Below are 27,941 nucleotides of genomic sequence, written 5' to 3'. Positions count from 1 at the left end.
AAACAGTGACCAGCGAACCATGGCACCCAGCCTGCATTGGCCTACAGATCTGGCCCCAGTGCCTTCCTTCCCAACACTATCTTCTGCATCTAGGATCTAGTCACACTGATCTGTAAGTCCCCAAAACACCAATTTTTTTCCTACCTCAAGGTCTTTATACTTGTCTCTCCGTCAGGAATTTCATCCCATAGACTTTCCTTCTCATCATTCAGGTCTCAGATCAAATGTCACCTAAGAGACTTTCTCTGAGTATTCTAAAGTAATTACTTCTTCCTTGTCCCTGTCCTCATTATGCCATTTTGTTGACTTCATTAGTCTTTCCACTACCTAAAACATTTATGAATTTACATGTTGATTGGCTGTCTCCTGTCCCTATAACATAAGGTGCCCTGGAGCCATGACCTGTCTGCCTCTTCCCAGGGTATCCTTCGCATTTTGTAAGAACTCAATAAATAATTGTTGGCTGACCAAACTCTATTTAATTAGAGACTACTGTAGGCAACGACCTCAGACTTGTCTCTATCACTTTACTTAGGCATAGCTAATATGTAGGGACCTTTTTAGAAACAAAATCATGATAAAGCCACGGGAAAATGCAGGTGGGGGAGGCATCTCCACCCACAGAACTTAGGCCTTGCAGCCCAGGGCATCCCTTCTTCCTCCATTCTCTTGTTCTTTCCTCCTCTTGTACTCCCAGAGAATCTCATACTTAACAGAAGAGTCTAGGGGCTGGCCCCATGGCTGAGTGGTTAAGAAGAGTCTAGGGGCTGCCTCAGCGGCCCAAGGTTTCACCAGTTCAAATCCTGGGTGCGGACATGACACTGCTCATCAGGCCATGCTGAGGCGGCATCCCACATGCCACAACTAGAAGGACCCACAACTAAAAATACACAACTATGTACCGGGGGCTTTGGGAGAAAAAGGAAAAACAAAATCTTTAAAAAAAAAAAAAAAGAGAAGAGTCTAAAGCAGTGGTTCTCAAGGTGGGTTCTCTGTATTAGCAGCATCAGCAACACCTAGGAACTTGTTAGAAATGCACATTCTCAGGCCCCACTCCAGACTTATTCAATTAGTGTTTTTAAATCCCTCCAGGTGCTTCCGGTGTAGGCTAAAGTTTGAGAACTATTATCTAAAAGGATCTTAAAAATATTTTCCTCCAGCTCACCTAAATTCTACTGAACACGTGGGAGGAGTTTAAACAGTGATGGGTGAGTTTGGGTGGAGGGTGAGGTTTTGCCAAGGGGTTTACGAGTAGAAGCTTAGTGTGGATAAGCAGTCTCAAGTTCAAGAATAGGAATTAATTCAAATGTGGACATGGGTTTGAGATGGAGAGACTTGGACAAATTTATTCACGTCAGAAGGGTGACTGGGAGGCCCAGAAGGGAGAATTAGATCAGGGTCGAGGGGAAAGAATACAGAGGCTGAGAATCAAACCTGTGGGTTGCAAGGTTTAGCAGCAACGAGTAAGTTGGTAGGACAGGGGGCGGAGAGAGAAATCAAGCTTTACAGATGTAGGCTGGTTCCACTGGGCACAAGCCACGCACCAAGACAAACAGAGGACTAAAGGCTAGTGCTAAATAAGCCCATGTGGAAAATCTTCTCTTCCCAGAAGGAAAGACAAATTAATCTGCTAATCTTTAAAACACTTACAAAACTGGTAATTCTAGCCTCTACCCAATTTACAACTTGAATCAGACGCCACAGAGATTTCAGCCATGTTAAGGTAGTTGTGTTGACTGCCATGTTTTCCTCTCATGGATTGCTATGTAGATTTGGTAATTCACTTACGGTTGGATCTGCTTCACCTTTAATGCAATCCTAAGGGTAAAATGTACTACAGTACAGGGTCTGCCTGGAGTATGACTCCGTGGACCATCCACACAGAAGGAATCTTCCTGCCCTTGGAGACTATTTCCACACGATATGGCCAAGTCCCAATAGGGTAAGATGACTATGACTGACTTGGGAAGGAAGGCAGAGAGAGCAGGGACCTTGAGGTAATGACAGTGATGGTACTTACCATCTGCTCTGCACCGTCCTAGGAGTCTAGGTGCATTATTCCTAACAGAATTCATAACAGCTCCTAACATTTATTGAGTGTTACTATGCTAGGAACCATGTTAAACCCACTACACGTACTAACTCATTTAATCCTGGGAACAGCCCTGTGAGGGAGGCTCTGTTGTTATCCTCATTTTACAGCTGAGGAGAGTGGGATTTAGTAATTTATCTTGTCACATAGTTAACGGTCCCAAGTTAGAATTCAAACCTGAACAGCCTGGGTCTAGAACCTATGTATTTACCCACTCCACAAAACCACACAACGCTGTGAATATCCTTGTTTTGCAGATAAGGAAGCTGAGGCTCTGGGGGGTTAAGAAAGTTGTTCACAATCACACAGCTAGCAAGTGGGAAAGCCCAAATCTGATCCCAGTGAGCTGGATTCCACAGCCTCTTCACCACCAGTTCAGCTGTGACGTCCACCCTGTGGAGGCTGTACATGTGACTCCAGACAACTCTCACCATCAGAGCCAAGGGCAAGAGGGAAGCAACTGATGGTTTACAAACAGATCCCCCTTAGGACGGCTGATTCACTCTGCTCCTGTTTCTTTATAGTATAATGTAAGAGTAGGGGTTTAGGTTTGAGTGAGTTTTGTCTATTTCCCTTTCTGTGAGTTACTGAACCTCTCCAAGCCTCTCCTGCCCAATTCTAAAACAGAGTTAAGAATAGTGTTTTCACGGTGATTAAAACACTTATTTAGGGGTTGACCCATGGCCGAGTGGTTAAGTTCACGCACTCTGCTTTGGGCCTGAGGTTTGCCGGTTTGGATCCTGGGTGCAGACCTAGCACTGCTCTTCAAGCCATGCTGTGGTGGCATGCCACATAGAAGAACTAGAATGACCTACAACTAGGATATACAACCATGTATTGGGGCTTTTGGGAGCAAAAAAGAAAAGAGGAAGATTGGCAACAGATGTTAGCTCAGGGCCAATCTTACTCACCAAAAAATTTTCAAAACCCTTGTTTAGCTCAGTCTGGTGGGTAAGTGCTTACTAAGTGAGAATTAGGGATTATCAACTTAGGTGGCTACCAAAAAAGATTCTGACCAAAACTTGTAAATAAACTGAATCTTGCAGATCTATATAAATATCCGTTTAAAGAATGTGAAAGGAAATCTCATGTTAAAATTTGCACTGGGAATCCTATATCTAATAGGTTACATGTTGTTAGGCAAAAAAGTCATGAGACATTTTGCCATCCCTGAAATTTCCCAATTATGTCAAATAGATGAGTGTTAAGTCAATTCAAAATGTAAATATCTGCAAGACAAATCTGTAAAAGAATTACAAGGAAACAGAACTCGAAATATTTACCAAAGAACCACAATGTCAGGAAAATTAAAACTACACCTGTAACTTAAGAAACTTTCACCAAAATTAAATCAGATTCTTGTAGTATTGTGGTTTGTTCAAAAGACCTAACTTTTATATTTTAAAAGTAATAACGGAGTTTCATAACAAAAGTTTTATTTGCATCTCTTCCCATTTGATAGTCCCCAAACTGCAATTTCAACGGTACCATGAAAATCTGGGGAAATAAGGAAAATAAGTAATTACCTGATAAATTTGAAAGATATGATGAGCCAATCTAAATAATTCTGGTTAAAAAACAATCTTATTTCCTCAGGTGCCGTTGGCCTCAATTATCTGCCTTGACCATACACTTTATCTTTTCTGTACAGAAAATATTTAGGACATTAATTTTATATCCATGCCTCAAATCACTTGGCATTTGAAAATAATGATACCTTTCTTCTTTGAGTTGGGTAAGCCTTCATGCTCTTCTTTGACAGAGACTTTACAACTCTTCATCCGACAGAAAAAGGATCGTCTTGAGCCAGAATACACACGTGTCCTTCCAGTGTGAAAATTACCGTGAACTTGCAAACCAGCTTCCATGGCAGAAGGAGGCAAGAGAAGAGGTAGAAAACAATATTTTCAAATTTTGAAATTTATCTCCTAACATTTTCTGATCATCGATTACATTTTTTTATAAATTGAAAAATAGAAATGGTTAAAGCAATGACATCATTGCACAGTAAACCCCAAAGTGAAACATACTACAAAATGGATTTGCCAAGCAATCACATTTTTATAACTTATGAACACTTGCAATTTATCTTTATTTTTTCCCTCAAGGGGTGGATAATAAAGATAATTTAAATGAAATGAAATAAAAATTAAATAAAAAATGTAAAAACCCTCAACTAAAATAGTAATCAGTGGCATAAAGCATCATTAATTTTATAGGGTAAATAATTACTTGGTACTAAGCATTTTCAGAGACGATAAGTATTTTTGGAGAAGATAAAGAATACTTACACTTCCCAAGCACAATTATACAAGGTCTTTCATATTGAGTAGACCTAACCCATATAAGAAAGAGAATAAGTGTCTCTCAGCATATAGCTACATAACGAAAACTCCAGGAATTTTTTATCCCAAGTGATATTTTCTTTCAAAGATTCTGTTAGCATATGAAAAATAGCATATATGAAGCAAAAAGCATCTTCATATGAATAAATTTGTTTTTAAATGTGTATATGAACGTACAAATTCTCTATAATAGTTATATTGTGAAACTCTGAGGTTGATGATGGTAAAGTTTAACAAATAATTCTCCTCTTGATAAAACTATAATTAGCTAACTTTTCAAAACACTGGTAGCTTTACTTTTAAGTAATAATTCTATTGACATAAAATGGGAAGCACGCTGAATTGAGTACTTACTTTTGGCATCTATTAGCTTCTCTCTTGGTGAGATATCCGAAGAAGAAAGCTGTTCCTTTACTTTGGCCACATCTTTTGGATGTAAAAAGTCAAATAAGCTTTGTCCAGTCAAACTAGCCTATTTATAAGGTAGACGTTCGTTTAAAATCAGTACCAGAATTTTTCATAATTTTTCTCCTACAGACACATGATAGTCTTTCTTTTGTTAAAGTTGCTTATCTTAAACTCAGAGTTACATCTACTACACTGTGTGACATTAACTTAGTGTTAAAAGCAGGGTGAGACTTGTAGATAGAAAAATACTACACGTACACAGAGCCGTATCTGGATATACACAAACCACATCCGAACACCTAACCACTCACGTTCTGTTAACTCTTGTTACTCTGATTAACATCTCCCAATTCACATGTTACTTCTAAATCATAGTACGATTTACTTTAAACCTTTTTTTCTTTGGTAAAAATAGATTATGTTATAGTGTAATACGGAAATCACAGAATATCTGTGACTTTATGGTGTGCCTCAAAGAGATCTACCATATTACTAAAAAAAGAAAAAATCACGATGCTATTGAAAACCATCTCCCACTTCCCATCCCACTTCTCCCCAACATGCAGCGTGCTCCCAGCTCTATGCCTGTGCTTGCCTGGCCTCATCACCTGGAATTCATTATCCCTTCCCTACAAACTCAGCTCCCTAGCCACTCCAGCCCACTGTCTTTACTCCCCAGATTCCCTCTCCCAACCTGAAATGTCTTCCTCCCCTTCTCCGCTCATCTTAAAGCCTAGCAGACATTCTACTTCACGTGAAGCCCTCCCTGACCCACAGTGATCACCCCTCTTCTGAACTCCTTTGTTACCCAAGAAGATGCTCCTACAGAAGATAGAACAAATGGACCAGCTGATACAAATAGCCTGGATTGCTTGGCAGTTAGATATCTCATACCAAAGAAATTTGCAATCTGATTTATACATCCATCTATTGTGTGACTGGTTAATAGAAATCTATGCCTAGAGCTCTGCTTCAGAGCAAATCAGGTTCTGAATCTGAAAAGCAGAGGATGAGACCATGCATCAGGGGGATCCCAAAGTCCTCCTGAGCAGTCAATGAGTCTCTTGAATGGTCTCTGAAACAGAAAGTCAGTGCCCAGGGGGCTGGGCTTCATGTCACTAATCTGGAACTTAAGTGTTCACTGAATTGTTAACTAACTTAGTTAATTAACTTTGAGTTGTTAATTAGTTTAGTGTGTGAGATGTTCTCTATCTCCAATTAGAAGACAGAATAATCAAATCTTGCCCTGCTTTTGCGTCCCCACCTATAACCAGCTGTATGATTTATTTAGTTCTCATTCTTTCTGTATGTAGGCTCATAATATCTTTCCTGTTATTTAACTCATTATCTATGAATGCCTTATATCTCTCCAAGGTTTCAAGTTTTAGGGGAATAGAGGCTTTAATTAATGGGCATTATTTAAGATTAAAGCTGTGGGCTGTCTGATTTCTAGTTTAAAGGAGACCCCAGGTGCTAGTTTATTTTTTTATTATTTTTTTTGTGTGTGAGGAAGATTGGCCCTGAGCTAATAACCATTGTCAATCTTCCTCTTTTTGCTTGAGGAAGATTGAGGCTGAAGTAACATCTGTGCCGATCTCCCTCTACTTTATGAGGGATGCTGCCACAGCGTGGCTTGACGAGGGGTGCTAGGTCCATGCCCAGGATCCAAACCTGCAAATCTCAGGCCACCGACACGGAGCGTGTGAACTTAACCACTACACCACCAGGCCAGTCCCCAGGTGCTAGTTTATTTACTCTGCTGGATTAGTTTCAGTGCTTTAGTTTTTGAGTAACTAGTTTAAACTAAACAGTGTTCAGTAATGAGGAGGTAAAGCAATTACAAAGCTAGTTAAGTAAGAGACATATTGCAGAATTTGTTGCCAGAGATTACATGAAAAGCTGCTATGGGGGCCACCCGGTGGCGCAGCAGTTAAGGTTGCATGTTCTGCTTCAGCAGCCCGAGGTTTACCAGTTTGCATCCCGGGTGAGGACCTGCCCATCGCTTGTTGAGCCATGCTGTGACAGGCATCCCACATATAAAGTAGAGGAAGATGGGCACGGATGTTAGCTCAGGGCCAGTCTTCCTCAGCAAAAAAGAGGAGGATTGGTGGTAGAGGTAAGCTTAGGGCTGATCTTCCTCAAAAAAAAAAGAAAGCTGTTATGCAATGCATACAACTTAATAATAAATAATAACACTGTCTCTGGGGCTGGCCTGGTGACATAGTGGTTAAGTTCACATGCTCCACTTCGGTGGCCCAGGGTTCATGGGTTTGGATCCCAGATGTGGACCTACACACTGCTCATTAAGCCATGCCGAGGTGGTGTCCCACATACAAAATAGAGGAGGAGTGGCATAGACGTTAGCTCAGGGATAATCTTCCTCACCAATAATAATAATAATAATAATAATAATAACACTGTCTCTTAGAAGGAACAGAGAAGGGTGACTAACATTTTTCAGAGACTCTCAAATATGATGCCTTATTTAGTTTTCACATCCTGAGAAACAGGTATAATCATCCTTTCCACTTTTTACATAGAAGGAAACCGAGGCTCAGGAAAATGAAATAACTTGCTGAAGGTCAGGAAATGAACACTACTGTCAGTCATAAAAATCTCTTTCTACATATCTTTCCATCTCTCTTAGAGTTCTAATTTAGCAGAATCTAATCCCCACAGCCCAATGGGAAGAAAGGGTTCAGAGAAAAAGCTTTGAAATGTGTTTTCTCAAAAAAAGAAAACATAGTATGGAAAATATCCTCAGTTTTGGATACCTGATCATAATTAAGTATTTTGGAGACTGATTTAGAAACGAAGAGAATTTTTCCTCTTTCACATCCAACCACAAGTAGGAAGCCTTCTGCATTCTAGGATTTAAAAATATAAAAGTGAATATTTTAAAATTATTTGTCTCTCCCACACACACACATTTAGATTTTGAGGAAATTATTGTAGCAATAAAACTAACAGAGCGGTTCTAGAGCTAGTAAAATTAATTTTAAGAAATCTTCTTAAGATTTAAAAAGATTGATAAAGAACATCAAATTGAACCCTAGTCGAAACTGTTTTTGACACGGAAAGTTCAGCCATGGAATATTTAGTTGAGATATTTCTTAATGTAAAAATTACCAGTAGCAAATTCTCTACTGCACACAGAAACTAAGAGACCAAAACACATCAACAGTAACGATTGCCAGTGGATGTGTTGAGAGGGATGAACTGTGTAGACTGGGGGTGAGGAAAGGATGAAGACATTCTACTGTACACCTTTTTATACTTTTTGAATAATGATAAAGTATCACTCATTTGAAACTAAACTAAAAATATTCTAACCTATCAGCTACTCCCAGAAGATCTACTCAGTACATCCTCTGTGAAGCAATCTGTATGGAAATGGATACGTGCAGACACGCAGGATGAGTTTGTCGATCTCACTTGACATTTCCTTGAACTCATTTTATACCAATTGGAAACAAACATGAGGTAAATCAGGCAGCCATGTCCTATGGGGGCAGAACCAGGGTTATATTAAGTTATGACTGAAAAAAACAAAGATCAGTGCAGGATCTTTCAAAGCATACTGTACATTTTGTTTTCTCTAAAAATCTTGTTATTTGCAAAAAATCCTTTATGTTCCTCTTGGGAATACTATATTTGAATTCAGCTGTTCAAATAAAAAAAGGGGCTTTTAAAAAAATTAAAAGGAAAATGCACAAAAATACACATCAAGAACCTTTCTATTTAATCATATCATGGCTTAAAGACCAGTAGTCATAGTACAAGATCAAGACGCTTATGACCTCCTGGGGGCAGGATAAGCCAAGGACATGGTCGTATTTTCCATGTCAAATAAACCTCTAGGCCAGTGAATGTGAAAACCCATGCGTATGAAATGATGAAGACAGAAATGTCAAAGTACGGACTAATGACTCATAAGTAAGGAGTGCCTGGCTCATCTACAGAGAACAGGATCCTGAAGGAATAGGATACAAGGAGATGCTTTGAAGGAGGTGGTACTGTGGGGAATAGATCCTACAGTGTCAGAGATGAGTGCATTAAATAGTGTAAGGAGCTTAGCATTAAAGACAAGCTTTGCTGCATATTTTGGAGAGTGGCTATCCTCTGTCTTTACTTTCACAAGCCCAAACTAATAAGACACAGTTACTTGCATAACTTAAAATTTTATATTAAAGGAAATTCGATGTAATATAGAGTTCTGTATCTTTATAAAAGGAGCTAACCTGGAGGAAATCTGCCTCCCATTCAAATAAAAATGACAGGACAAATACAACTTAGACAAATATATCTCTTTCCTTACCTTCAGGATTAAGTGTCTGAGCTCATTATCCTGAATAAATGAAGGTCTATACGTATCTCCCACATAAGAATTTGTCACACCTAAAAATAAAAGTCAAAGTTATTAAAAATATAGTAGAGAGCCACCCCTGATGGGCTAGTGGTTAAAGTTCAGGGCGCTCTGCTTCAGCAGCCTGGGTTTGGTCCCCAGGCACAGAACCACACCACTTGTCTGTGAGTAGCCATGCTGTGGTGGCAGCTCACATACAAGAACCAGAAGCACCTGCAACTAGAATCTACAACAAACTTTGGGGATGGGGAAAAAAAAGAGAGAGAGGAAGATTGGCAACAGATGTTAGCTCCTCAGGGTGAATCTTTCCCAGCAAAACAACAACAAACCGCTGATCTTTGAAATATATACACATAGTAGAGATGGAAATGTAGTAGGTACTCAGTGAACATTAGCAATGCTGCTGCTGCTGACGATGATGATAATGGTATTTTCTCTTTAGCACACTCTAAGACTTCTCCTGCAATCATTCTCTTTCTTTGTTATTACTAGATTAAAATTTCCTGCTTTTAGATTGTAAATTCTTGGAACTATCTATTCCTTTATACTCAAACATGCAGACAGTAATAATTGTTCATAAAAAATAATTATAAAAAATGTAACACATCTACATTATAATGATATGCAACAATAATCAAGAATCTATAGTTATTTTTGTAACTTCTTAGCTTATTGAAACTGATCATATGAATTACCCTGATTGGGGAGATCCTGGAATTCTAAACTTTATGGAGTCATAGGATTTTTCACATGACCCTTGAAAGATCATACGGAGACTTCTGATAATATACAAAAATGTATAAAAAATAAATGAAATAATTCATTTTAAGCCCTTAGCACTGAGCTGACTGTTTTCAAATGAAAGTCTCTAAAGTAACCAAAGAGGTGGGAAAATGATAAGGAATGATCAGGTCAAAACTAGGTAAAAGTTTGACCTGAGAGAAGTCAGGAAAGCACCAAAATTACATTTGCCTTGAGAGCATCCCCAACCTCGACAGGGGAAAGCCCTTCATGGCCACAAGGGGGCACAGGGCACAGTCAGCCAAGCCAACATGCGCCATCCTCAGACAACCTCAGGGCAAGGGTCATTCTGAGGTCAATCAACTTTTCCTCCATTCTACTTCCCAACCTCCCTAACTCTAATAATCCTCTCCTCCTGGGGACGGCAAACAAAGTTGCTTTTGCAAAAGCAAGGTAGCGGTAACATCCTGAGACATTTTAACCACAAATTGGCCCTTGGATGGATCTGTAGCCCAAACTCACTAATAACCATAGTGGGGAAAAAACACACCCAGAAAACCCACAACACCACGCGGTATGATTTGGTAAACTTTTCTCAGCTGGTAGCACCCCTAAGAGCCTGGAATAAGCAAAAGAAAATCTTTTCTTTTGGAATCTACCTTCTAGGTAGGCCTTGAAGAATTCTCCCAAGTGATTTCTTGATGCTGTTCCTTATTACTTGCATTGCTATTACCACGCAGTGGCCTGGTAAGAGGGAGTTGAGAAAGGGCTGCGAGATGCAGACTCTGAGGGCCAGGCCAGGGTACAGCAATCAACCAACGTGGACAAGGCAGTGACGTTTTCAGGCCTGGCCTGGAGCAAGGTTGGCAGAAGTCTGCGGGCAAACCCCATCAGTGTGCTCAGCCGGGATGGGCGAGCCCTGACCAGGTGAGTGAGTGGGGGACGTGCTACCAAGAAAAAGAGGGCAGTAAGGGTAGAGCTGAAGCAGGTGTGGGTGGCTAATAAAGTGCATGCCACGATGTTCGTATACCTGCCAGAGGCAGGCGACACGTTTGACTCTCAGATTTCTGATGGCCAAGATGAACGAGGAAACATCACTTACTTCCATTACAATGTTCATCAGATTGAAAAAATGACAATATCACAATAATAATGATCAAAATGACAATAACTACTATTCCTCCTCTTCCTCCGCTTGTCCCCACCATCATCATTGTATGCATTCTTTTTTTTCAGCTTTATTGAGGTACAATTGACAAAATTGTAAGATATTTAAAGTGTATATCGTGGTGATTTGATATATGTATATATCGTGAAAGGTTTCCCCCTTCTAGTTAATTAACATCCGTGACCTCACCTATTTATCTCTCTTTTTTTTCTTTTTGGTAACATTTAAGTTCTACTCTAGGCAAATTTCAATTATACAATACAGTGTTAACCAAGTACAGACACATGCCTTACATTAGATCCTCAGAACTTATTCAACCTTTAGCTGAAAGTTTGTATCCTTTTACCAACCTCTCCCTATTTCTCCCACTCCCCAGCCCGAGGCAACCACTTTTCTACTCTTTGTTTCTACCAGTTTGACGTTTTTTTTAAGATTCCACATACAAGTGATACCATATATGCATTATTCTTTACTCTTTTGTTTAAATAGAACTATTTATTTATTTATTTATTTTTATTTTTCCTTCTTCTCCCCAAAGCCCCCCAGTACATAGTCGTATATTTTAGTTGTGGGTCGTTCTAGTTGTGCTCTGGGACGCCGCCTCAGCATGGTCTGGTGAGCGGCACCATGTCCACACCCAGGATCAGAACCAGCAAAACCCTGGGCCACCAAAGCGGTGCAGGCAAACTTAACCACTTGGCCATTGGGCCGGCCCCTATCCTTTACTTTAATAACAACCCTATGAGGCAAATGCATTGTCCCCATTTTACAGATGTGGAAGTTGAGGATTAGAATGTTAAACAACTTGAGTAAATCACACAGCTATGAAGTCAGGGAGCCAGGATTTGAACCTAGGAGGTTTGCCTCCAGGACCCACACACATGCACCGCTGTGCTCCACTGTCCCCCGGTATTAAGACTGCACACACAGAACGCCCGCAGGTTTTCTGAACGTGTATGCTGCAGAGCAATGTCATCAGCGAACTGTGGTGGGAGGAGCACAGAAATTAAGAATAAGCCTTTAGACATTTTTATAGAAATGTAATGTTGTTGTGGCATCTTAGCCCAGGATCCTTTTTCCACTAATTGTACTGGATTTTACAAGGGATGGGGGTGGGGAACACTTGTCCGTCACCCAGATAGTTTGAGAAGCACCGCTGTGGAGTGTAGCAAAGAAAATCATTTCATCATCCTCCTGTCTTTAAAGTAATTATGTGTGGACCAAAAGCACACGATCCACACACAGCCCTCCGATGATCTGGTGTCTAGGCTTTTGCGGAGCCAGTTGGGGGTACAGACTGGTGAGTCCCTGGAATGCAGATCCAGCTGCCTAAGTCATCTCACTTGTGGGCAGCACTGACTAAAGGATCCGGCCAGGATGTGTGATGAATACTTGACCACCTCACTTCAGCTGAGAAGGGCCAATGGTGAAATCTATGCTCTGTTCCAAGCAGTTCCCTCTGGCTTTAGACAGTGTCTCCTCCCTCCTGAGCTTCCCTTGCCTCTCCTCTCATTCAGACGTCCACTGGAAAATTTATCACACTGGGTTTAATGATCTCTTCATGGGTCTGTCTCCTTGTTCACCGTGAGCCCCCAGAGCACAGAGATCTCGCCTCATTCATTTTCGTATCCCCAGCTCAGAACAGGAGCCTAGTTGATGCTCAGTTCATGTGTATTGAATTAGTTGATTGACTCATGGCTTTTCCCTCAGGTCCTCCTTCCTCAGGACATTGGGAATGTGAAAACTGTTGGGTAATTTTAGGGTTGCAATCAAATGACCTCAGTTGAGCCTGCAAATGTTCATTGCTAAAATATTCAAGGGAAATACTGTATAAACCTTATGCAAGATCAGGTTGTGGGTAAAAGAGAATCTTATTTCTCAATAGACTGTTAGGAAAATAAGACCTCCAATCACATTCCCAAAATGAAGCCTGCCAGGCAGAATCCCAACACTTGTGCTGCTCCGAATGGCACCGAAGGGATGGACCCAGGGCTGTACTTTGTTTCCCTACTGCCCCCTCTCCAGATCTGCACACAGTCAGCTGGTTAGAGTGCATAAGCCATTTTCTACCATCTGTGGAGATCTAAGGAAGGTCTCTTAAAGTATTTATTTTTACAACTTGGACAAGTTACTGTTAAATAGACCTTTAATAGCTGTCTCTAGTTCTACTTCCTAATTTACAGTGTATGCCCTGGCCTGCACCCCCCCAGCCCCCCTACTGCCGCTTCCTCCAATCTGAATGGATTTCCCAGGATTTTTTGTTCATTATGAAGTAAAGTCCACTTTGGGCTCCAGTTTGCACCTGGAGTCCAGGTAAACACTGCCCTCCTCTAAGCCACTTTAACTACACTTGGCAAAGTCCCTGTATTCTGACCGTAACTTTCTTTTCCCTGGAATGGATTTTCCTTCTCCTGGCCTGCAGTGTAGGACAGAGATCTAAATAAGACCCTTGGTCATCCTTTGCTTATTTTTTTTATACTTTTTGAGCCAAATTTCACTGTAATCTCTTAAGCTCTTGACAAATCTGAGCTTTCAGAGTCTCCTCTGTGGTCTGCAGCTCACTCCTCCGCCAGGCCTTCAGGTCTTCTCAATATACAGTTATGTCGTTAACATTCGTATATCTAACACTCAATTCTATTTCCATCCTCCTGCCCCCCAGGTTGGACTGGGGTTATTCCCAAACCAGATGTGATTTTCAACTATACATATAAACATGCACATTTAATATACTTTGATTTAAAATTCAGACTCAAGTTGGGGAACCGCTGAAGTCAGAAATGATCACGCACACCCCAAGAAGCGACAGCTAAGGACCTCCTTTGCCCAATGTCTCAATCTGTGAGAAGACCTTAGAATGTAAGGTGGGATGCATTTTAAGGTCCTACTTATAAATCTGAAGTTTTAAGAGAAATTGCTGAATTTAAGCAGATTTTCTTTTCCAAGAATGGAAATCTGCCAATAACTTAAAATTATAATAATTAATACTACATTTCAGAACTTCTAAAATATTGAGACGTAGGTATGGCAGGTTTCATTATCTTCATAATATACATGGGAAAACAAGTAGAAATATAAAGACTTTTCAAGTTCACATAGTAAGCTTAAGATAAAGCTTTTAGCGAAATCAAGTTTTCTGACATCCAAATTAGTATTCTCTCCCCATACGGAATACGGACAAGCATTAATTTATGCCTGTAAAGCTGAAAGACACCTTTGTATAGAATCTCACTAGCCAATACCAACAAAACCAACCAACCAGGGACCTCAATTACAGGGAAGACCTCACAAATCCAAGCACAGAGGCCATTTTCAAACTCACCTTTTAAAGCCTTCACGTGTTGCACAGCCATTCTTAAAACTGTAAGTTTGTCCAGTTTACGTGCCACGAGATTGCACTGAGGGATCATCGCAGACAGTTCTTCAATCAAGTTATTCATTTTATCTCTCCTCCGCTTTTCGGTCTGGCTATGAGCTTCTCTAAGAAGGAAGAACAACCTCCTTTATATTTAACATTCAGTGGACCCGCAGTTCCCCCGAGGCGCTAGCTGGAGCGTGTGTGGAGGCTAGCAAGCCCACGCTGTTTTTCCTCCCAACTTTGGCCTTGCAGCTGCCCTTCAGGGAAGAGGCAGAGCTGCTAGGAGCAGGAATGGCATCATTCACGCTGCTTTACCCCCACCTGCTCCCCTGCTCCTGCCCTCCCTACCTTATTTCCTGAAACCTTCAAGAACTGACACCTGTCTGAGAGCCACGATGGATGGTTTAACGTCCCTCCAGTCTTAGAAGAAGAGATGGCAGCCTTCTATTCAAAGCTAACTTCCCTCTGGTATTTGCTTAAACAGTTATCAGCTTCTTAACCTCATTCTCTTTCACAGCTCCTCCTCATGGGTCTATAAATATGCTCAAGTCTCTTCTCTCTGAAAAAAAACCCTTTCCCTAATTCTAGGCTGTTTTTTATTTTTTTCCTTGGTACTGTCTTCCCTCCTCTTCCAGCTTCCTGAAAGGGTGCTTGCGTTCTCCACTCTACCTTTCGTTTCCCAGGTACTGCTCCATCTATCAAAATCAACCTTCCACAACCCCTGCTCCAATAAAACTATTCTAGCAGAGGTCTTCCTTATCTTATGTGATCCCTGCCTTGAATGTGACACTGTTGACATTCCTCATTCTTCGCCTGGCCTCTGTGACCTCTCCTGATCCTCCGTCCTTCCTGCTCAGCTCAGTCCCCTTAGTCTCCCTACTCAACTCCTCCTCTGTCCTTCAATATTGGTGTCCCCCAAGATTCTCCACTTGGCACCACTCTTTCCTCACCCAACAGCTTCACCCTAAGAGATCTCCTTCCCTCATAAGGCTTTACAACTACTCACAAGCTACTTACTATTCAATCCCTATCTAACTCATACTTCATCCAATTCCCGACCTTCAGAACTAGAATTATGCACCTAAGTGTTTCACAAGCACCCTAAAACTCAAGAAATCCCCAACTGAATGCATTCTCTGTAATTTAACCCATTTTAATTCTCCTTCCTCCATCACCCCTGATTTACTCTTCCTTCTATAGAGTTTATCTTGGTTGGTGACACCACTAGACTCATTCTAGACCACTCCTCCTTCACCCTGAAGAACCAAATAGTCACAAACTCCTATAGGTTCCAGTTAAAATATTTCTTAAATACATCCTCTCCTCATCTCCATCCACTCTGACACTGCCTTAATTCAGGCCCTTATGAAAGCTCATTGCGCCACCCCAAAAAGCCTTTCAATCTGAGGATCTTTCTTTTAGTGTCTTCTTCCAGTGGATCTATTTTACCCACTACTTCCAGAATTATTGTTCTAAAACAAATCAAATCATCAAACCCCAAGGCAAAAAAAAAAAAAAAAAAAAGCAAATGCATTTCCACTGCCTAAGAGGAAAGGTCAAACTCAATAATGACATCCCAAGGTTCTCTGTGACCTGGTTCATGCCTTCCTCTCCAGTGTCATCTCTCCATGTCTTTTCCTACAGCTCCAAATGTTATACAGTAGCAATGCCAAATGACTTGCTAGTCCTCAAACATGCCAAGTCCTCTCACGTCTCCTCTATGCCTTGCTCTTTACGAGGCTTAGAATGTCCTTCTATATTCTTGGGAAAATAGCATTATTTCTTCAAAACCCAGCTCAGTTATTCTTTTGGGAAGCTTTCTTTGACTACTGCATGATTACTCACTTCCCTATCTTAGCCACCTCATAGCTTTTAGACAAACCATATTTCATCAACTCTAAGACACCGTCAATTGTTAGATGCACTATTATTTAAAGCATCACAAGGAAAGAAAAATGCTGCCAATTAACTGGAAGAAGTCACTGCCGATAAGACATTTTTCACCGATGATAAAATGTAGGGGGGAAAATGTATATCTTAAATTTCAAGAATTAGGCTATTTACTTTTTACACTTTACTGTAAGTATTTTGTCTATTTCTCCTACAACACTCAGATCATGGCAACTCTAGAATTTCTAGGCGCTGGCCCCGTGGCCGAGTGGTTAAGTTCGTGGGCTCCGCTTCAGTGGCCCAGGGTTTTGCCAGTCCGGATCCTGGGCCTGGACATGGCACCACTCATCAGGCCATGCTGAGGTGACATCCCACATGTCACAAGAAGGACCTAGAACTAGAATATACAACTGTGTTTTGTATTGGGGTTTTGGGGAGAAGAAGGAAAAATTAAATCTTTAAAAAAAAAACAAACACAGAATTTCTATATAAGAAGAATTTGGGGAGGCAATCTGATGGGAAGGAGGATAGGTTGGAGATTTGCCCTGATCTGTTTTTACAGAAACTTTAAATTAGATGAGAGAGTTGGGGGAAGGCAGAGAAACAGTGATAGAGGCTGATGGAGCTAACCCCCAACCACTCACCTTTGGGCAATGCCACTCTTGGAACAAAATATGTACTTTCGTGTGAACTGGATGGAATTCAAATTACATGTGTATCTACATAAAACTTAGTTATCTACTCATCCTTTGGTCTATTCATGAGCAATTTTTAGATTAAAATTTTCTAATTAAAAAATGTTATCCTCTTGCTAGAATGATCACCTCTTCTTTCTAACAGTATTACCTGTTAGCACGGACAATAGCAAAGGACAGAGATGCCTGATTCCAGGAATGTTCAGCAGAAGAAAAGGCGCTCTTTCTTAGAGCTGGGGTTTGGAGGGAGGTGAGAACAAAGCAGGAGCAAGGCCACTGTGGAGACAATGAATGATGATGGTGGGAGCGAAAGAGCCAGTTTCTGAACAAGGTACTTTACTTGAAGGAGGTGCACTTGAAAAGATTCTTGGAGGATTTTATTAAGGAAAGGCATATTTATCCAGAGGCTAGTTCTCTGCATAGCAATTGATCAGGGCTCTGGCTCTCACTCCTGTGGACTGTTACTACGACTTTGAACCATGTCTGTGTTTTGCAGAATCATACCGAAAAACAGAATAAATGGAGAAAAAGCAAAAGTGAGATCTGGCCATGTTATCAGATGTAGAAAAAAATTTTGTTGATGTTGAAAGAATATACATGTTGAAACAAATGAGTTTATGATGATGACGGGGCTAGCCCCGGGGCCAAGTGCTTAAGTTCACACGCTCCGCTTCGGTGGCCCAGGGTTTCACCAGTTCAGATCCTGGGCGTGGACATAGCACTGTTCATCAAGCCATGCTGAGGCGGCATCCCACATGCCACAACTAAGAGGGACCCACAATTAAAAATATACAGCTATGTACCAGGGGTGCTTTGAGGAGAAAAAGGAAAAAGAAAAATCTTAAAAAAAAAAAAAAAGAATTTATGATGATGAATTACTAATAATCAGATACTTCTCATAAGTAATTCTGATTTGGTTATAGCATGAATCAGATTTTCTCTAGTGCTTAAAGAAAATAATAGTTTTTAATAAACAGCTATTCTAAGAAAAATTTAAAGACACATAAGCCAAAATGTTATTCAAGGAGATAGAGAAGAAGAAAGGTAAAAGGTAACTGATAGTCACTACTTCTCAGAGCATAACATGTGAGAAAAACCTAAGATACATGAATACATTCCATCTTGACATCACTGTTTGCTTTGGCTAAAGGTTTGCATGTGCGACCTTTTCCGCCCACCATATACCATCTCAGCAGTTCGATATACCTGAAGGACTTCATTTTTACTTGTTGTTCACCATCTTCCATTCTACAAAAAAGCAGGATAAAATATCAAACTACATGAAACAGATTTTCTTTAATTCTTGAGAGAGAAATAAATGTGAGGTTAAGTCCAATCATTCTAATTCCTATTAACTCTTTAGTTATAAATGCTACCCTGAGCTCCTAATGACCTGAAATGATTATTACTGTCTACACGAGCTGTTCTCCTGCTCAAGCTGACAAGGACATCATCCCCATCGGGTAACAAAAACTGGTAACTGACAATGAAGAATAATTGGTGCTCTACTCAGAAATTATCCCATGCCAATGTTAAGAAAAAATAGAATTTTCATAGAAATAATATTAAATAAAATAGCTATTTTTAAAACAGTTGATGGCTTAACTAAAAATTTTATAATAGCTGTATTAAAAGTGCCTGAAAATACATTAAGAATCTCAGAGCTTTCATCAAAAGGAATTTATTTTGCCTAAAAATTCATCTAGATGGTAAGAAATATTATTGAAAACTGGAAACTCTGATCACGTGCAATAATATGAATTTTCACATTAATATAATCCCTAGTAGAATATACTAAATGTACGTGTGTGTATATATGTATAAATATATATGTATACACATATATATGTGTGTATAATACTTTCCATATTCAAAAATTTTGTAGGCTGAGTAGTGTTTTAAAAAGTAAGTATCATTTTTTGAAGGGGCATTTGAAAAATTCAGGGAAAAGCATCCATAATCTCACCTGGAAAAATCACAGTTAATATCTTAATGGGTCTCCCTCCAGTCTCTTTCTTAAACATGTATCGAGATACATACAAAAAAACAGCTTTGACTATTTAACTTACCCATAGTGTGTGTGTAGCCTATCTACATCTATTTATGTAGATGTTTCTGTGTGTTCTATATGTAAATAATAAACAAAACTCAGCTCATAGTGTATAGTTTTTCATGTCTTGTCTTAATCACTTAACACTATAACATGAATATTTTCCCATAGCTTCAAATATTCTTGGAGAACAAGATTTGAAATGATTAAATAGTAGCCCATTGGTTAGCTATACTATAACTTCTTTTAACCATTTTCTGTTATTGGATATTTCAATATTCTAATTTTTCAATATTATAAATAACATAGCTAATACTATTGTGGTGTATGCATCTTCAATTATTCTCCTAGGATAAACCCCTAGAAGTATAATTTATGGATAACTATTTTAAGGCTTCTGATTCATCTTGCCAAATTTCCCTCATTTGAAAGACTCAACAATCATCATTTTCCAGGCTTTGAAAAAGTTTGACCCACCTTTAAAATATTTTATTCATTTAAGCTTTTTTGTGAGTTTTTAGTAATATTTTTCTGCTTAAAAAACGTAATAATTCTATTTATAGAAAATTTAATAAAATTTATGAAGAGATGCTTATAAATATTCCAAATAAAAAGGACCACTAAGATAAAAGCTTAATCAAGGGGTGCTTTTCCTTCTCATTGTCTAAATAAATAGCTCTCATATTTATGGTACTCCCTCAAAAATATTTGCACATATGTTCATTGATTCTCACAACATTTGAGAATCATGCAGTTATTACTATCCCCATTTTACAGATGAAGGAATTGAGGCCCAGTAAGGTTAATGACTGCTCAAGGTCATAGAACTAACAGGAGGCCAGGTGAAGCTTATTCTGTGCAGGCTGGTGTGTCTTCCGCTCTGCCTTGCTATTTCTCTCATCATTGTCAGTCTGCTCTGTGGTTGGTGCTTATAAAATTAAACAGCTTCTCTGAAGCAAAAAAGAGGGTCAGATTAAGTCAGGTTCTTTTCTTTTCTCTTTTGAGTCTGACTTTGTATTTGGAGACTAAAACAGAAAATAATTATACAGGTAAATGATTTTCTTCCTAATGTTCTGTATTTACATATGCATTACTTCAATTCCAAAAGGTAAACTTTGGCTGTTTTAAATCATGCTTTTGCTTTGATTACAGGTGTTTTAGTAAATGAACTCACTGACTGATGTCCTTGGTGAAATCCAAACCTATTATACTTATGAGATCCAAATGCACTTTTATTTAATGGTCCCTGGTAGAAGAGAATAAAGGCATGATCTTGTTAGTCAAACAATTTGTTTCTTTGTTTTCAGCATGAACCAAGATAATTAGTAAATTTGCTATTTATATTTTTCTCCATGCTGGCATTCGGTCTATAGTCAAAATATTTTTACATTTGGATTTTAATAGGCTTTCTGACATTAATAACATTGACAATACTTAGATGCATTTTCTAAGTGTAGCATCTTACACTACACTAACACGATTTTTTTCAAACTTTCCTTGAAAACCGCTTTCACTGTATTTGAATGAAATGTAAGCTCTCCCTCTTCCTAAATTAACTAAGGACAAACGAAATTAGAAGCAAATACAATCAAAACAGTCTCCAAATTTGCCACTTTTCATGCCTTCCTCTTCTTGAAACCCCCTTCCTTTGGTTTCTGAAATATCACTACCACTCCAGAGCCATGTCTTCTCACATTTTGGGTCGGATTCCCCTCCTCCCTTTACTGTATGTAGGTCCATGTACCCCCAGAGTCTATCCTCAGCCACCTAGTCTTCCTACTATGGAAAACAGTATGGAGGTTCCTCAAAAAAGTGCCCCCTCCAAGTTCATTGCAGCATTATTCACAATAGCCAAGATATGGAAACAACCTAAGTGTCTATTGATGGATAAATGGATAAAGAAAATGTGGAGTATATATACAATGACATATTGTTTGGCCATAAAAAAGAATGAAATTCTGATACATGCTACAACATCGATGAAATTTGAAAACATTATGCTAAGCAAAATAAGCCAGACTCAAAAGGACAAATGTTGCATGATTCCACCTACAGGAAATATCTAGAATAGGCAAATTCATGGAGCTAGAATATAAGCTAGAGGTTACCAGGGGCTAGGAAAATGGGGTACAAAGAATTATTGTTTAATGGGTATAGAGTTTCTGATTGGAGTAATGAAGAAGTTTTGGAAATAGTGATGATGGTTGCACAATGTTGTGAATGTAATTAGTGCCACTGAATTGTACACTTAAAATGGTTAAAATGGCAAATTTTATGTTACATATATATTTTTTTACCACAATAAAAATTTTTTTAATGTGCACAGGCAAGCAATTAAAAAAAATGTAATCTGATCAAGTTCCTCACATACGTAAATCCTTCCATTTTCCTTATTGCATTCAAGGTAATTTTCAGATTTAGTTCAGCGACTTTTATGACCTCGTCCACACTTATCCCTCAAGTCTCATATCTCACCCACCTGTATGTGTACCTCCACTTCACTGTGACAACCACTTGCTGTTTCCTGGTCAGCAGTACACTATTTCATACCCTGTGCTTCTGAGAGTTGTTCCTACTACCTAAAATACTTTGTCTACTCCTGTTCTGAATGGCTAATTTCCATTCTTCATTTAAAATTTGGCTTAAGTCAACATCTCCGGGAAGCTGTCCTTCCCTCCTCATCTCAATCTTTTTTAAGTGCCTGACTTTCTCTGTTACCATAGTACCTAGGGTCTCTATTATGACAGTTATCATGATGTGTAATAGTTATCTGTATCTCTCCCTTCTAGTCTACTGGGTGTCACCTTGGAAGTACTCAGTAAATGTTTAATAACTACATTCCAAGGAAGCTTCATCAAAGACCCTTCCAAAGAACCAGCTCCCCATTCAAAACCAACAGTGCTGCAGAAAGAGTGAACACTCTCATACGTTCTTCTTTATTTAAAATCTACAACACTCTAAAGCTCCATCAACGAAATCAACTTCATACTAATTGACTGGCTTTCATACCCTGAGTCTCTGGAAAAAGATGCTATATAATTAGTACTTTGTAAAATCCATAAAGTACTTTGACCTCCAACACTTCATTAGAGATAATGAAAAATGGTGGCATAAAAGGAGGATTGGGGCAGAATGGAGAGGCTCTGGGATAGATAATGAGGGTATCAGTGGGGTGTATATTCCGTACTGCCACTATATACCCTCTTCAAGTAGGAATTATGTCAAATGATAGTCTAGAACTTACCTGGACCACTGGATGCCAACATTTCTATCCTTGTTCAAAGGACATAGGTAAAAGGATTCTGAGAGAGCTTTTCCACCACTTCTTCTGTCATGATTCCTGACATGGAACGAAGGAGGCCTTGGGTCACCCCTACCTAGACATGCTGGGAAATGGACATTGTGATTGTCCTCATGGACTAGAAGTACCCTACCCTGTCCAGTTGTAGAGAGACAGGAAGCAGGGTGTAAGGAAGAAACTACCACACTACGATCAGGCATTCTAATTGCTTGTGTAATGTTAGGCAAGCTGCTTGACATTTCTGAGTCCTAGCTTCTTCATTTTCTAAAACGTGGGCAATTGACTAAATAATTTTTAGTGTTGCCTTCTGCAAAAAAATTATCTGTCAGTACTTTGCATGTTTATACTATTTCCCCTACCACCAACCCTATTTTCCCATTTGCTCCCCAAACCACTGTAAGATCTCAATCATGCTCTGTACGTGCCGAAAATGCTGTTACCTCCAGTACTCACTGCTCCCACTTCAACTGCACAATCTTATTCAGATACTAAGACAGAACAATGGTGCTTACGATTCTGAAGAAAAAAGACAACAAAAAGGACTAACAGCCACTTCTAGATCAAGATGAGTGGGGACTACTAACCAATAATTTAGGATGTAAAACAGCAAACAGTTCTAGATAAAACTGTCACTTGGTCAACTGCAGTTATTAATGATCATTCGCACTAATGGAAGAGACTGAGAGAATACAGACAACCAAAAATAGTAGATAAGTTTCAAGTCATCTATACACGGTTTGGGAAGTATATTGGTACTCACATTTAAATAACACTGACTATGCTGTCTTGGGAATTAAAGCTAAATTATAAAGTGTATTGGGAAGAACTGAGTTAAAAAGAGCTATGATTCATTATCTCCTCTTCTTGTCCCGCTACTCAGAATTTTTCCCTTCCTTCATGATGGAGAACTATCATCAGCTTTCACATGTATGTAAAGTACCAGTCTAAAATGGATTGCTCTGGATTGTTAATTTATTTTGCCCTAGTATCTTTGCCATATAAACTCTAAGTTGGAGGAGGTCCCTAGAACATATTTGGGGCTGCAAGCTTCATTAAGCAATAAAAATAAACAAGGAGGTGGTAAGTATTCTCAACATTGATTTTATTATCTACTTGGCTTAACAAATATGGAAAACAAGAGTTTTATATGATTAAATTGGCCATAGATAACCAAGGGGTGGTTATTATATAAATAATGAGTAAGGTGAGAAGCAAAGTGGTAATTATTATTTTAAGCCAAACATGCAGGAAGATGTTCTCCTCATGGTTAAGATCTCAATTAGGAAGGCAAGTAAGTATCTTGCTGTGACCATAAATGTTAAGTAAATTAACCTTATGTTTCCTTGTCTTTCTGACTCCATTTGACCCTCCTGGATACCTAATAACCTTCAGAGTTGGATTGAAAAGTTCCAGGTCAGTCAATGACAGAGGTGGCAGTTGAGTGGATAAATAATTGCCCCTATCCAAATGTTACCATGTAATCAAAAATAATTAATGATTTAAAAAGTAATCTTTTTTTTCTCTAGAGTCAAAGATTTCATGGGGTTGGAGGAACAAAGTCACTTACTGGGATGGATCTGAATCACTTTCTTTCCGTTTTCTTGGTACCTCTGTCACATGTGGGCTGAAGGATCCAATAGCTGTTGGTTTTGTCCATGGGCTCATATGACTGGAAAGCATAGCGGCAATGTGCTGGTTCCCTCTTATCAACACTTTAGCTATGAGAAAGAAAGCACAGTAAGACAGCTACTGTAAACATTAGCTTTTACTTTATACATTCCCATATCACACATTTTAAATGGCTTCTGTATCTTGATATTTTAAAAATATCAACCAAGAAGAACATAATGTAAAAGTAAGACTAATTATGTAAGCTCAAATATCAGTTAGAAATGTATTTGTTAGTCCATATTTTAAAGTTTATTTTTCCCACCTAATTGTAAAAAAATATGAATACTGGGGCTGGCCCTGTGGCCGAGTGGTTAAGTTAGCGCGCTCCGCTGAAGGCAGCCCCGTGTTTCGTTGGTTCGAATCCTGGGCGCAGACATAGCACTGCTCATCAAACCACGCTGAGGCAGCGTCCCACATACCACAACTAGAAGGACCCACAACGAAGAATATATAACTATGTACCCGGGGGGCCTTGGGGAGAAAAAGGAAAAAATAAAATCTTTAAAAAAAAAAATGAATACTGTAACAAATATGGAAAACACAAAAAACTAGAAAGGAAGGGAGAAAACCAGATTTTAGCAACCAATGTCACTATTTGGATATATTTCCTTTTAGCATTTTTTCTATAGTTGTCATTAAAGTAATTGAAATCTAGGGTATATTCTGCTTTATTTACATATCATTGTGATAATAACTTTACAGTGTTATGACAAAGTCTTTATAAATGATTTTAATAGCTGCATAATACAGCATCATGTAGATGTATCATAGCTACTCAACCATTCTTGTACTGTTGGAACTTATGTTTGTTTTCATTTTTTCAACATCATAAGTATATATGTTGGTACATAAAGCTTTTTATTACTGCTAATTTCTTTTCACCTTCTGGTTATTTCTTTTGGATAGCATCCCAGAAATGAGTTAACAAGGTCAAGGCACATATTTTTAACCCTGAATTGCTAAATATGATAGTAAAATCCTTTATGTCTAAAGTATGGTTTATTAAATGTTTTATAAAATATAAAAATCAGAATCACTGAACTAAAAATAACAGTCCAAATGTGGGCCTCCTTCTCATACTAAAATGGATATAACAAGTTTAAACTCATTTGTACCTTACAGCATAGATTGAAACTACATAAGCAATATTTATAAGGAGAATGCAATAAATCTACAACACTAGTGGGAGATTTTTAACACATCTCTAGCAATAACTGATAGACAGGGCATTCAAAAATAGTGAGAGACAAGATTCAATCCACACAATGAGAAAGCTTGATAACAAAAACTGCAGCAAAAAGAAATAAAAATCTGAATATTCTTATATTCTTTCTTACACATATTATTTCAGTACATAGAAAAGGAAGGAATACCTTGGGCCCAGCTGTTTATGAGGCTTATGTAATTTTGATATTAAAACCCAATAATGGCAATACAGTAAAGGAAAGTGATAGGTCTAGCTCATTAATGAACAAAAATACAAAAATTTTAACAAAATATTGGCAAACAAACTTCAGAAATGTATAAAAAGATTAACCCCTCATGACCAGGATAGTTTTATCCCAGGAATGCAAGACAGGTTTAATACTTACTGAATTAATGAATATAATTACCACAATAACAGATTAATGAAAAAATATACAATTATCTCAATAGACAAAAAAATATTGAAAGCATTCTCTTTACAAGCAGAAACAAGCACCTCTTATTACTACCCCTTTTCAACACTACAGTAGAAGACCTGCCAGTGGAATAGGGCAAGAAAAAGAAATACAAGGTATAAGAACTGGAAAAGAAAATAATTTTTTTGCTATTATTGGGCATTGATATGATTGAATATAGAAAAGCTCCAATAATCAAGAGATAAATTATTAGAGAGTATACCAAGATGGCTGTATGGAAAAACAATATATAAAAATCAATTGCCTTTCTATTCACCAGTAACAAACAGTAAGAAAGTGATATTTTAAAAGATACAATTTAGAATAATCTCAAAAAATATAGAGAACCTAAAGAATAAGTCTAAGAAAAATGTATAAGATCTTTACAGAGAAAACTATAAAAATTTTCTAAAACATTAAAAAATATCCAAATAAATGGAAAGATATGCCACGCTTATAGACTACTGAGGCCTCTATAGCATAAAGCTGTCAATTCTCCAAAAATAGATGCACAATTCTTCTCAAAATACTCATTTTGTGGAAATTCACAGCTGAATACAAAATGTATATGGAAGTACATTGGGTCATGAATAGCCAAGAAAACGTGGGAGGACTTGCCTTATCAGACATCAAGACATTATAAAGCTATAGTAATTAAGACAGTGTGGTATTCAAGTGGGGACAGACAGACCAAAGGAAAAGAACAGAGAGCCCAGACATGTATATATGGCCATCTGCTAAATGTCAGAGGTGGAATTTCAGATCAACTGGGGAAAAAAGCTTTTAATAAATGGTCCTGGGCCAATCAATTTTCTCTATGGAAAAGAATAAAACAAAAACCCCCACGTTATACCAAATATAAAAACCAATTCCAGGGGCCGGCCCATGGTGTAGAGATTAAGTTTGGCATGCTCTGCTTCAGCAGGTCGGGTTCACAGGTTCAGAACCTAGGGAAGGACCTACATCACTCATCAGCCATGCTACAGCAGTGACCCACATACAAAATAGAGGAAGACTGGCACAGATGTTAGCTTAAGGCTAATCTTCCTCACCAAAAAAAAAAATTTCAGTTGGATTGAAAACCTAAATGTAGAAGCTAAAAGTATAACAGAAAAGACTCTAAAGGAGAGAGAACATCTTTCTGTTATTGGTGTAGAAAGAATTTCCCAAAACATAAAAAGGAAAAATAATAAAGGAAAAGATTGATCAGTTCAACCTTCTTAAAAATAATGTTGAGCGAAAGACATGATAAACAAAACCACAAGCCACAAAATGGGAGAAGATAGTTCTTACACGTATAAATAACAAAAGGTTAGTAGCTAGACTGTAAGAAGAATGCCTTTGCATCAATAAGAAAAAGACCAACAACGCACTAGAAAACTGGATGAAAGACTTTAACAGGCACTTACTTCATAAAAGAAATTCCAATTGTCAATATACTAATGAACAGATGCTCAGTCTCATTCATAATCAGGAAAACCTGAAGTAAACTACAGCGAGGTACTACTACATACCCATCGATGGGTACAAATGAAAAGTATGGTGACCAACTGCGAGAGAGGATGTGGAACAACGGAAACGCTCGTGCCCTGTGGTGGGAAGGTTAATTGCTGGGCAACCACTTTGGAAGCCATTTTTGGATTACGTAATAAAGTTGAACACATGCAAATAACATAATTCAGCATTCCATTCCTAGGTATACAAAGAAACTCTTAATGTCTCTTAGGAGACATGTACAAGAAGTGCCTTAACAGCATTGCTTGTAAATGGAACAACAACAATAATTAAAACCTGAGAAAACTGGAAACTATTTAAATTTCTAGAAACAGATGAACAAATTGTTTATTCACTGGATGGAATACTAACAGAAGTAAAAATGACTGAAGTATTGATATACTCATTAACATGGATGAATTTGAAAATAATAATGCTCCTCAAAAAAAGTCACTGCCAAAAACATATAGCATATTTTAAAAAATTTATGTAAAGTTCAAAAATGGGTAGAACTAATCAATATGTTTTTTAGCAACATCTACATAGGTTGCCACACTGTACAGAAAAACAAGAGAACAGTTAACACAAAAGTCAGAATTCTCTTTGGGAGAAGAAAGGGGGATTTGATTAATGAGGGACACAAAGAGACTTCTAAGGAATTCACATTCTACTTCTTAACCTGGGTGTGAGTTCACAGATTTTTG

The 27,941-nt window shown here is 38.5% G+C and overlaps 1 protein-coding gene across 5 annotated transcripts in view; it reads right to left on the bottom strand.

The window, feature by feature from the left end:
- Positions 1–27,941, bottom strand: part of ARNTL2 (aryl hydrocarbon receptor nuclear translocator like 2) — a 72,080-nt gene that overhangs the window by 20,724 nt on the left and 23,415 nt on the right. For 2 of the 5 annotated variants that reach the window (XM_023643286.2, XM_023643284.2), the window contains 7 exons: positions 23,979–24,129; positions 18,267–18,308; positions 14,440–14,597; positions 9,164–9,243; positions 7,620–7,712; positions 4,792–4,909; positions 3,810–3,953 (listed from right to left, as the gene is read on the bottom strand). In XM_023643286.2, coding sequence (XP_023499054.2) covers positions 3,810–3,953; positions 4,792–4,909; positions 7,620–7,712; positions 9,164–9,243; positions 14,440–14,597; positions 18,267–18,308; positions 23,979–24,129 — 786 coding nt within the window. Of the gene's footprint in view, positions 1–3,809; positions 3,954–4,791; positions 4,910–7,619; positions 7,713–9,163; positions 9,244–14,439; positions 14,598–18,266; positions 18,309–21,589; positions 21,827–23,978; positions 24,130–27,941 lie in introns of those variants that run through there. The other 3 variants (XM_070271103.1, XM_023643285.2, XM_023643287.2) reach the window with 2 other exon arrangements.

The sequence above is a fragment of the Equus caballus genome, chromosome 6 (assembly GCF_041296265.1).
Source record: "Equus caballus isolate H_3958 breed thoroughbred chromosome 6, TB-T2T, whole genome shotgun sequence".
In the NCBI taxonomy this organism is placed as follows: Eukaryota; Metazoa; Chordata; class Mammalia; order Perissodactyla; family Equidae; genus Equus; species Equus caballus.
Note: the sequence above shows the minus strand (reverse complement) of the source record. Positions and strands in the feature narration are given on the sequence as shown.